Raw genomic sequence first — 12,131 nt, 5'->3', positions numbered from 1 at the left:
ATATGCAACAGATGTTAGTGCATGTCGGACTGGGGACTTTCATAACTTACTATCTCGTGCGCCGTTTTCTTATTTCTTATGTCATGCGCACCGCGCCGTTTTAAAGGGTACTCAGATACGGATACATATACCAATGCAGATACAGATACAGATACAAATACACACATGCGACTGCACTGGCGCACACCGAAGCTTATGTAGTGGTACATACTGGTATATACCCCATATACAAATATATAACTGCTCGCGTGATACACACACAGCTTGCACTTCCACAGGCACAGTCACCATTAACTGTTTGCGCCCACTTTTGCTATACGCAAGCGAAGGAAACTTTTCTCTCGCTGGCACTGTGGGGAAATGAACAAAATTGCATTACAGCTAACGAGTGAATTTAGTTAGGAATAGAAATTTGCAAAGAAAATCGGAAAAGGTCTACAAATATAAAGAGTGCCAGGAAATGTTGTTATCTGTCAGATAACATAGAATGCCTATCGGACTTGTTTTGGATGTAGGTACTTCTCGACTACTTTTAATGTTAAAGAAAACATTCAAAATTCATTAAGAAATTCTCTTATATTCATTCATTTAAAATATTATCATCCTTTTTAAAATTACCTTGAAGGTTAAAAAAATATTCCGTCTCCTAAGATAGAGATTATTGATTTTAAAATCTACTTAGCTCAAGAAACTTCTTATATAATTTTTGTTTTCTAAGATAACAAAACCAGAAATACATTTCCTATCAAGTATACGTAATTTATGACTAAATTAGATGAAAATGTCATTTTCTACCAAAAATATACCAAGCTGTGCCCAGTAGTGCCCGAAATCAGTTACTCGCCTGTAAGCCCGATTTAAATGAAGAGACGTATTTATATCCCCTGCGAGAATATATTTTATAGAATATTCTTTATAGTACTTGCTGTGCGGACCTAGCTTAGAGCGCATCTATTATAGATTGTGTATACTTTGGGGAGAAAATACAGAGAACACAGAGTGGGAGGGCAACATTTCGCCAGCACTGTGTAGGTAGGTGCTGGTTCATTCGATTTTGCTGCTGCTGTTGCTGCTGCTGCAACAAACGCCCTTTTCCTTACCCTTCCCCTTTTTGCAGCGCATGACTGTAGTAGGTGACCTTGACAGTGAACTTGAAATACATGCTACAAGGATTCGCTCTGCCTGTCCGTATGTGTTTGTGTGTGTGTGTGCATGTGCGTGTGTGAAACGCCGTGGAATGGAACGGTGAGCAAAAGAGAGAGAGAGCTTTCGCCAAAGTGCAGCTGTGTGAGGGTGGTGAATTGGCTGTATACCAGTATATAGGGGGCAAATGATTCATCGCTACTTGCGACGCGTTGTCTGCAGTCGGTGTTTGTGAAATATGTGCCAGAAATTTCGCTTTCATGTTTCGCCCATTGCAGGAGGAACGCAGAAACAGAATCGGGAAACAGAAAAATAAGAGCCAGAGGGTAGCTTTTATGCAACGGCAAAGCTAATGGTCAGCATATGTTGGTCGTTGCACTGGACGGACAAGTGAGCCAAATGACTCACATTTTCATAGCCACTTCCACTTCCAGTTTCATTTTCATTCCAATTCATATTCCCATTCGCATTTCCACTTCGATTTCAATTTCATTTGCGTTTGCTATATTCTGGCATTTCCCTGGCCCACATCGACTTTCCTATTGTGCATTCAACTTTGACATTTGGGGGTTTATAGCACTTTTATGGGGGTGGCGGTGGGGTTGGCATTTATGTGTATGTGCTGAACCCTCTTCAATCACTTCCCTCTACGAAAAGACCATTGCACATTTTCTGGAAGCGGCTTGGCAACGTGGCGTATGAGCAATATTGTGCCATTTTCTCATGTTGATGCAGGAAATTGCTGTGACCCAATTGGTGTTTTAATAACAAAGCTAATCACTTTTCTCGATCATATCTCAGTTAACGGGGAGCCCAAAAACGGCAAGCGATTTCCATAAACTTTGTAAGTTTCAGCGCCAGTTAATCAAAATGCATTTCAAGCATGTAAATGTTATTTTGAAAACCAATTAACACGGACACTCACCTTCAACCGCTAAGTTGCACACACCGACGTGTAAGCAAAATAAACACACGAAAATGCTGTTGGAAATTGTTGCTAAAATTATAAAATAGACTACGGAAAACTGCGGTGAAACTGAAAATTGTATCCGTGCGATAATGAATTCGTAGGCAAGCGGAGAAAAAAAGATGCAAACGTGGGCAGAAAACATGCGATAGAAGCTGTGAATGCACTGAACAAAATGTAAATCACCTAAAGGAAGCATCTGAAAAGTAATAAATACTTTAATACTTAATAAACAAATTAAAAAATTCATCGATGTGCAATTGGCATTATATAAGAAATACAAAAATAAATATTAAGTATGATATATTCCTTGTATAAGTATATTGATGTACATATATATGCAGTCTTTCTATTCGCCCTGTGTACATTCAAATGGAAATGTTTCTGCAGGCACCTGTGCAGTTTGTCAGGTGGATTAGTCCAAAAGGCAAGAGAAGCCAAAAACATGAAATTGCATTTGAAAATCTAATTATTTTCGGTAGTTTTCCATATCTGCCAAAAAGAGCGAGCGACAGAGAGAGCGATAGAGTGCACATCACATGAGCGATTTGGTTTGTATGTGTATGCGGTAACCTTGAGATTCTTAGTACCTCGCTGGAAAGGGAGGGCCTGCTTCAGAGGGAGCAAGAGATAGCGAGAGAGAGAGTGCGAGAGTGGGGGAAATGCAATTTGCCAATTGCGCTTGTGTGCGTTCAAACTTTTCGCTTTGGCACATTTCCTTGCGACGTCTGGCCATCTCGCTCGCACACTCGCCATCTCGCTCGCCAAGCATCTTGTTTTTGTTGTTTGTTTTTCGCTCGGTGTTTGTTTTTTCCCTTTACTTTTTTCGCTTTTCGAGCGCAAATGCAATTCACGTTCAAGGCCATGCCAGAGATATATGTACATAAATAGAAATATATATGGTTATATATAAAAGTGTGTTAATGTGTTTGTGCGCATCGTCAGTTGTCAACTATTTTTCAGTACAGCCACAGATACAGATACAGATACGAATTGCACACGCACACAGCCGCAAGTGCACACAATCAATAAAGTGCAACTTCTCGGTTGTATCTCTCTTCCGTTCCTTTCTTTTATGTCCCCTTTCCTTATCGTCGTTTGTCTTTTCACTTCGTGTTTGCCAAACATTAAAAAAATAATCTAAAATACAGCAAGGGGAAACGGAAAGACTTGCAGCGCAGCGTATTTCCTAATGAAAATCGAGGAAATTGCCAACTTAGGCAATAATGTACGATTCCTTAGTAGATAAATTTAGTTTATTAAAGTGCACTTTAGAAAATATTTTCACAACCTTAGTTATGTATGTTCTACATCTATACTATTTATATTTCGCGTTTATATTTAACGTCTGTGATAAGATAGCATGGCAGATTGTTTGGAGGTACTCTTGAAAACGCGCTGCCAAGTTTGGAATGAATAATTTTCCAACCCACTGCATCATGTATTACACCCATTATAGACTAGTCATATTGCTCATCCCCCTTGACCACGCCCCCCTGTATTATATAAATTGCTGTCAAATGGCAATGAGAATGGCATGCAATCAAGCGTAAACAATGTAGAGAAATACCAATTATGGCAGACGCTAAGACGTGTAGGTTAAGTGGAAATTTTCTTATCAATCTAATGCTGCAGTTGACCTATGTCGTCTTATTATCGACTTGCAAACTACTACATTGTATAAGATTCAAAATATTTAGTAGCAAAGCCATTCTACTTATTATTCGATAGGGAAAGATTGAAGCGATTTAAGCTACAGGTGTTCAATGGGGAGAGAACGCTATCTCGACTAACAGATACCCCTTACTTATGAGGGAGTGCTAGGAATATAGAACAGAAGCAAATCGAGAGTTTCCGAGATTGCATTCGAGCGACTGGCAACGACTTTGTTTGTTGCACACGACTATCTGACGTCAATGACAGGGTTTTGTAATTTGTGGGCGTCAGAGGGGGCGTGGCCCCTCCCAGAGCTGCAATCTTATAATGTTTATATGGCTCATCAACAACGAATCTGAGAAATGTTATGATTTCGCTTGCCAACTTAATTATTAACCGTAAAAATAGGGGTTGCAGATATAGGGGTTTCTTGAGGAGTAATTGTTAAAGGTAATAATAGGAAATATGATTTCCTATCAAAAATGACCTTGGAATATGGGCGCATATGTGCATATTTATTTATATTCATTTGTGTGTGTATACTCTCCGCTGCACATGGGCGTTAATTCAATCGCATATTAGCAAATCAAGCGAATTTTTATTGCACATTTGCGTAATTCGCACTAAGCGTGTCCAATTAAAGTTTAATTGGGTATTGTATTGGCCATTGCTGGGCCATGCATTATTTTCCCCTGAAAATGTGTCAAGGAAATTCCGCGTTCCTTACCATATGGAAAGCGAACACGGAAAATGTTTTAGGCAGGCGCCGTTGGAATGCAAACAACACTCGATGATGAGTATTTCTATTTGGGGGGCAAGGTCATGGTTGTGGAGAGATGCCACGTCTCTCTCTCTTTCACTCTCTTGCATATGAATTCCATTGGGGTCGGGGAAACACCCAGTTTTCCGGGCGTGGACGTGGCCACAGGCGTGGGCGTGGGCATGGGTGTGATGCAGTTGAAGACGCAGCAGCAGCAGCAGCAGCAGCTGGCTCGGCATCCTGCAAAGCCATTGACGTGGGCCATGGCAAGTGACCCATATGCGTCACGCCCGTCGACTTCCTGGGCGCTGCTGCCAGTCAAAAGCACTGTTCTTGGCCATGTTATCGGGTTCCTGGGTGGCCGTCTCCTTTTCTCCTTTAACCTCCTCTCTGCTCACCACCTCGTCTTCCTGTCCTCGATGGCTTTGGTAACTTGATGGCCACTCGCCGCTAATTGCATCCTGCGGCGCTTGTCGGATGCATACGAAATGCCATTTGCACTATAAATGATTTGGCCAGCGGAGAGGGTCAAATCCTGTGTGAGCCGGACCAGATTTCCCCAGCTGTTGGTATATTTTATTCTCTTTTCGTTTTAAATTGTTTCCTATCGTAGTTTTGCGAACTGTTTTTTGATTAACAATTCAGCAATTCAATTTGTGTATGAATATTTAGATAAGAAAGTTGAATGAGTCAATAACTAAAATCGACTTAAGCTGCTTATGTTTTGTAATAATCTTTCAAAGTTATATCTTATATCTTTCTTATAGTTCAGTTATTTGCAATTTACTACAATTTCCTAATGAATTCTATTCAAAAATTAAGCTGCTTATTTTTAGATCTTAGCTTATGTAATTTTGATGTGTGTTAACAGCAGTCAAATATTTCATTGATGTGCATTTCTGTTTATAATCCCAAAATTTGTTTTCATATTTGTCTTTTAAACTTTATCATAGAACCATGATATCATGCCTCCAGAAAGCTTCAACATTTCATCAACAGAGGGCGTCGTCAAAAGCTCACCAAAAGCTCACTCGGGAGTTGCCATCCTGATTTCTGTGGACCTGTATTCGGTTATAGTCGACAATAAAGTAGCAATTACGTTACTTTTAAAATGAGTTAACGGAAAATAAAAGATTCGGCATATAATGATAATTACGTATCTTATTTTTTAGCTTGGTTTTATTTTTGTTTTATTGGTACATTAGATATAGAACAAACCACAAACATAAAGGATATACATTATTTACATTCAATACATTTGTCGGAAGTGTGATCTTAGGTTTGCCCCATTATTTTCAATTAAACAAATTTTTCAAAATATTCTTTACAGTATATGATAACAAATAGGACAATCCTTGTATTGCACAAAAACCAATGGTGTCTCAAATGGAACTCCATAATTCCTTTGAGCTTTGTCTTGGGGTAAGAAATAAGCTAAGGAAACTCCCACCCCTATTCATGTTACGCATACGCAACGTGTGCTGCTGTTTGACAGGCAAAATCACAGCGTGATTGAAAAATTGTCATTGAAATTGGTCAGCGATTTCCGCAAGTCAAGACAAGTTGGAAAAACAAAGAGATGATGAAGGAACCGAACCGATAATCAAAGTGATATCCGACCGAGTGGCATTGTCAATTGAGTGGGATTCGAATGGGAATTGAAATTGTGACAGTTTCGCCGGGGGAAAACTGACCACATGTCAATGCAAAGCAACTTCAAAGCGACGAAATGACGGACGTGGCTAACGGAGTGGGCGGGGTTGGGATGGAATGGGGGTATTAAGAGGGGGCGTAAATGCGGGCTAATGGCAGGTAATTGAGGAAAACAATTTCGCATTCGCATAACTGGTAAATGAACAAACCGTTGCTACACTGTGTGTTAGCCAATTTAATTGGGCGAGAATTCATAAGCGAAATAGTTTGTCGCACGGGGTGGAAATTGAAAACGTTATTTGAATGCCAAATGACAATTAGTAATTGTCGTTTGCCAGGGCCAAGAGGCCATTTCTTTCCATTTTGCTGACAACTTGGGCTGCTTTAGGCCAACTCACAAATCAATTGTGGCCCACACGAATGTGAGAAATAGTTAATGGCCAAAGCTGAGACGTCTTTGACCCCTCAAAACGGCAATTGAACTCGGAATTTTCAATTTTGTGCACTGGCAGAAATTAAAACTAAATCAGTGTGTAACACAATAACAAACATTCAGTATCATCAGTATAAAAATAACCTAATTAAATAACAAGTAATTTAAGTGACCAATAAATTGTGATTTCTAACTAACAAGTGGAATAAACTCTACTGATAAACGGTGTAAATATTATTGTGAATACACTAACCCCTTAAGGTGTTTGAGACTATTGAACTTAATTTCTCTCTCTGCATTTTTGCATTAGTTGACACGCCAATTAGTGCATTTATAATTCATGACGTGGGTTAATTGCTACACTTAAACCCAGCAAAACGGCGAACTATTGGGGGCTGTAATTCCTCTAAGGCGAATCCAAACCTTATCTCAAACAACAGATATCAGATAAAGTTCCTCATGATAAAGCCCGAAGAAGAGAGCGATTGTGAATCAGTTTTGGACGCATCTTTGCAATGGTAACCACACAGCGGACCAAGGAGATTTGCCAAATTATACGGCTTAAATCAACTCAGGTGTTCCTGGTGGCTGGAACATGTTTGGTAACGGTGATGGTCACATTGCTCTGCATTGGCTTTATGACCAGGTACGAGGTGGAGAACGAGGTGGCCAACGTGGCGGATGTGGATTATTGGAAGGACAAGGTCGCCACATCGCAGAAAATCTGGTACGATAAAGGAATTGATGAGCTCAACGAAGCACTAAGGCCAACGGATTCAACTTATCCCAGAAACGTGAGGATATTTGTGGTTCAGGGAATCGATGGACGAGACTTGGCTGGTTTGCGCTTTCCAAATATAAATACCAGCCGAGGCAATACCAACTTCATTTGGGATCAGTTTCCCCACTTGGCTCGCTTGCAAAACAGCTGTAGTCAGCAGTCTCCTTGTGAAGTGGCACGAGTTTCCAAGGCCTTTTGGTCGGGAATACCTTTGGATAAGGTCCCAGAAAGTCAGGAGGTTTGCGGATGGGCACTTAATGCCACCCAAACCTCGATAAGTATTCTTCGACAGGCTCAATTGGCTGGCCTGCGAACGGGTTTTGTGACCACTCAAAGGATTACAGGATTTACGGGAGCTGCTTTGGGAAATACTCATGGCAACTTTGAATGCAATGAAAGGATGCCTCGGAGTGCCATTGAATCCGGTTGCCAGGATATAGCCCATCAGTTGATCTCTGGTGAAACTGGTAAATCCCTGAATGTACTCATCGGTGGAGGCAGGCAAATGCTGAGCAGTCTCGTGCCCAACACCAAATACGATCCAGTGGATGAGCTGCTCTGCGAGTCCAACGATGGACGCAACCTGCTGAAGGATTGGAGAACCCAAAAACTTAGGGAGAGCAAAGTCAATCCAATAATATTCGATTTGATTCAGCGAAGCGATGAACTGGATTCCCTAAATGCTAGTAGTTTTGACTACCTATTGGGTGTGATGGCCAATGGAGATTTGAGTGGTAATGCAAAGGCCCCAAGTCTGAAATTAATGGTGGAGAAGTCTCTGCAAGTGCTTAATAAGTATAAACAAGGATATCTACTCATAGTAGAGCAATTTATACCATCGGGCGTTGACAAAAGAGAGCAGTTGCAGCTTTTGAATGATACGTTGGTTAATCTTCACAAGGATCAGGAGACTTTAACTCTGGTCTTAATGACCAATGCCATCTATCCAAAGGCAAGCCTGGATGTCAGCGGAGAAACTGAGACAATCAGCCTTCTTCCGGAGATTTTTAATGAGCCGGAATCTGAGATCCAAAAGAGGATGTACCAAATGCCCTCGGAAAGTTTACTTTTTGCACAGGGTGAGTTTAACCTTTTATGGAATTTTATTGAATGAAGTAATATTGAATAAAGTATGTTTATTATTAAATATTTCAAGGCCCCAAGTCCCCCATTTTTCACGGTGTAAGAAAAGAAACCTTCCTGGCACGTGCAGTATCGCATGTCCTTAGCAGAAGTAGAACTCAAACTTAGCACACTTCAAATATATGAGAGCATATTAAAATATATTTATATAGAATTGCAATAGCTGTCCCCGAATAAAAGACGTGCTTATAATTTGATTGATTTATTAAACTTTAACTAGGGATCGTTGATTCAATGCTGCTAAAAGTTGGTAAGTCACATGATAACATTGCCGCCGGACTCCACAGTCGTCGCCGTGGCAGTTGCAGTTGCATTTCCCGATGCACTTGCACCTGCGGCCGAGGGAGCCAACCAATTGAAGGCGTGGCCAACGGAGGACACTCCCGAGGCAGCAGCTGCCGCTTGCCTGGTTGTTGTTGCTGCCGCCGGAGGTCCTGTTGCCGTCGTTGTTGCCGCAATGCGAGGCACCGGCCGCAGGACATTGTTATTGGGATTGGGTCATTTGACGGGCAGAGGAGGCATCAAAGTTTGGGCCACATTCGACAGTTGTCTCAGGTGATTGGCCTGCACGTATTGGAAGGCCGAGGATCGCTCCAAGTGCTGCGATAGGTAGAATTCTCCGAGAGAGTAGAAGCGCCGCTGATCGAAGGACTGAAAGGGAAATCCCGGAAAGCGTTGTCCACCCGCATAGGTCTTACCACTTGGCGGCGGGTAGATGGGCATGCCAGGCGGTGGGCGTGGCAGGGAGGCGTAGGAAGCGGCGGGTGGGACCGCCTGTCCAGTTGTGTGCTGCAGCTGGACATGATCGGGCAACTGGTGGCCACTGATGGCCAACTGCTGCTGCTGGGACTTGAAGAAATCCAGGTTCTTCAGATTATCCAACATCTGATGGGAGGCCTGGTGTTTCTTCAGGTAAGCTTGACTGTTGTTTGTGGAAGATATAGAATATTTTAATTTAACTGCCGAAAAATATTTAAAATCACACTTTTTAAACTAATATAATATTATAGTTCATCCCGAAAGTCTTAGTATGATGACACAACTCACCGTCGGAAAGTCTTTCCGCATATGTGGCAAGGATAAATGCCATCGCTGGCATCATCGCCGCTCCTAGTCGCCTCCTGAGTCAGATCGCCCGTTTCCACAACCCGTTTCTTGGCGGGATTAGAGCCGGCCGCATCCGCCTTCGGCTTGTGCCATCTGCGATGGGAGGCCAAGTTGGCCGGGCAATTGAAGACCTGCGGAGGGAGAAGAGTTTTAGCCACCTGGAAAGCAAATCCTGCCTTCTGACTTGACCACCAACCTTATCGCACTCGGAGCACTTGTACTCGATGTGGACGATGCGGGGACAGCGGTGCTGGGCCAACATGAAGGCGTCATCGTAGACGGTGCGACAGAGCTGGCACATGTAGTCGCCAATCTTGTTGTCGATGCTGGCCAGGATGGCCTTGGCCTCCTCGGTGATTTCGACCACATTGAAAGCCGGATCAATGTCACCTTTGCGCACCACCAGCTCCTCGTCGTCGCGCAGCTTGCGAATGATGGTGCCGGAAACTGGGCTTATGGTCTCCTCATCGATGGCCATGTGTTTCCGTAGCTTCGACCTCCTGCGTTCGGCCTTGTGGGGTCGAGATATGGGTGGAGGTGGAAGTGGAAGTGGAGGTGTAGTAGGGATAGAACAAGTCGGAGGAGGAGGAAGCGTTGCCAGGTTGACGGAACTAGCTGGGGGTCTACTCTCCACCGTTGCCACGCCACTCAGATCTGTGTAGGTCTTCCCGCTGTTGCTCTGGACATCCGCCAGTTCGCTGACCTCCACATCTGGTTCCGGAAAATCCCTATCAAAGAGCCTGGCCAAACCATTTACCGCCTGTTTGTGCAGCTCCTCATCCTCATACAACAGTTCATTGCGTTTCAGGGCGGTAGTCTCCATTAGTTGGGCCTGCAATCTTGTGGCCACCGGGTCCACCGCCTCATCCTCGTCGTCGTCACTGCCGAGGACATCGACAAACACCTCCTCCTCATCATCGTCGCCATTATCGCTGACTTGTACCTGCTTCGTCTCATCGTCGCCCTCGTTGACTTCCTCCGTGTCCGTGGCGTACTCGTTGTAGTCATGGGAACTGACAACTGTTTCATCCTCGTCCTCGGTCAGCACAATGGTCTCATCTTCCACGTAGATGGGCGAGCTGACGCTCGATTGACCCGCCGGAATTTGCTCAAAGTTATTTTTCGTCCCGTGAAAATGACTTTTATTAAAGGAAGCGCCCTCCAAGCTGCTGCGTGTGGCATATTGCTGATGATGTTGCTGTTGTGGTTGATGTTGCTGCTGTTGCTGCTGCTGCTGATGATGATGCTGGTGAAAGTAGCTCGGCTGCATGGCCAGGCTCGAAGGTCCTGCGGCTGGAACAACTGGAGCTGGAGCTGGAGCTAAAGCGGCAGGACTCGCCATGTGCGGACGCCACAGGTAATTCTCCTCGGACATTAATCTCTGGCGCTTGCGAGGCGGCGAGGGCGTCGATGGTGGAGTAATTGGCACTACACTGGCCGCAGCCCGCAGTGAAAGATCCAAGGGGGAGAGCAGCGAAATAGCCGGACGATGCTGGCCAAATTGCGGAAATGTCTCGTTGATTGCTGGTAATGCCCGGCACTCCACGAAGTGGGTGCTGGCTGGGTGGCCAGGGAGCAGGGCGGGCAGTGGCTGATGCTGGCCAAGATGCTGCACCGACTGGAGATGTGACTGCGGTTGCGGGTGAGAATGTGGGTGAGGATGAGGATGAGGATGAGGATGAGGATGTGGATGTGGATGTGGATGTGGATGAGGGTGCGGGTGCTGGTGCGTCGGCGGATTCATGTTCATAATTTTTCTCCCCTTTTCTATTGCGTTCTAACGTCAACTTCTTGGTATTTCATTTGAAGTCAGTAATCAGCATTATCCTAGCAAAAATAAAGTGTCAAGTGTTATAGTGTTGGGCTATGGCTTTGGATTGAAGCTAAGTTAAATAAAGTTCCTCAAACAAACAGGATTATACTTTAAATTATGCTTTTTAAAAGAAAAAAAAAACAAATTATTTAAATATCTTATGTTCATCTTTTTTTACGACTATAACTATAAAGGATGATCATAAAACAGGATCTCTTGATTTATAATATAACATTACAAATTGTAAAATTTACCTTTTGCCTGATCTAACACTGGATATGTTTGATTTTTTAATGCACTTTATTATAATTTCAAAATTTTCTAAATAATTGATTGTGCAGTGTTTGTAACTATAGGTGTATTTATTATGCATTTAAGTTAAACACTTCACATAATTTATTTGTTTGCTTGGTTTTGATTCAAATACTCAGTATGCAGCTGCACAATTTGAGAAAAATTCGTTCGAAATTAAACTTTAATCGGGAATCACCAGAAACTTTTCTTTTGGCCCAAGGACTATGCAGTTAACTTGAGGATTTTCCGTGACACGCAACTGACCCGCGGCAGGCTTCAAAGAGAACTGAACGGCGTACGGTCACCTGTCGCAATGCTGCTAGCTGAAATTGGGTTTGAATGCGAAGCCAATGAAAGGCAGTAACCACCACCCATCCGCTA

The 12,131-nt window shown here is 43.2% G+C and overlaps 2 protein-coding genes across 3 annotated transcripts; one reads left to right on the top strand and one right to left on the bottom strand.

Annotated features, from left to right (window-relative positions):
* Window positions 1-407: 407 nt before the first annotated feature.
* On the top strand, window positions 408-8,713 carry LOC120454042 (alkaline phosphatase, tissue-nonspecific isozyme). 2 transcript variants are annotated; one of them, XM_039639035.2, is made up of 4 exons: window positions 432-511; window positions 5,857-5,948; window positions 6,923-8,472; window positions 8,550-8,713. In XM_039639035.2, the coding sequence occupies exons 3-4, from the start codon at window positions 7,128-7,130 to the stop codon at window positions 8,642-8,644; spliced, it is 1,440 nt and encodes a 479-aa protein (XP_039494969.1). In that variant the 5' UTR covers window positions 432-511; window positions 5,857-5,948; window positions 6,923-7,127; the 3' UTR covers window positions 8,645-8,713. The 2 variants fall into 2 exon arrangements, with proteins under 2 accessions (XP_039494970.1, XP_039494969.1); XM_039639036.1 differs by lacking the exon at window positions 5,857-5,948 and having other exon boundaries at window positions 408-511.
* A 228-nt stretch (window positions 8,714-8,941) lies between these two features.
* LOC120452518 lies at window positions 8,942-11,318 on the bottom strand (the record flags this gene model as incomplete). The annotated part of the gene is made up of 3 exons (XM_039636774.1): window positions 8,942-9,458; window positions 9,584-9,774; window positions 9,840-11,318. Coding segments are annotated over 3 exons (2,094 nt in total), but the record flags the coding sequence as incomplete, so codon positions are not given.
* Window positions 11,319-12,131: the final 813 nt, after the last annotated feature.

Source organism: Drosophila santomea, chromosome 3R (genome assembly GCF_016746245.2).
Source record: "Drosophila santomea strain STO CAGO 1482 chromosome 3R, Prin_Dsan_1.1, whole genome shotgun sequence".
NCBI lineage: Eukaryota > Metazoa > Arthropoda > Insecta > Diptera > Drosophilidae > Drosophila > Drosophila santomea.
The sequence above is the reverse complement of the archived record's forward strand: the minus strand, read 5'-3'. Positions and strand labels throughout refer to the sequence as shown.

Coding starts and splice junctions, on each gene's coding strand:
- LOC120454042 (XM_039639036.1), top strand. CDS start 7,128: ATGGTAACCACACAGCGGACCAAGGAGATTTGCCAAATTATACGGCTT. Junction 8,473..8,549: donor AAGTTTACTTTTTGCACAGG/GTGAGTTTAACC, acceptor AAATATTTCAAG/GCCCCAAGTCCCCCATTTTT.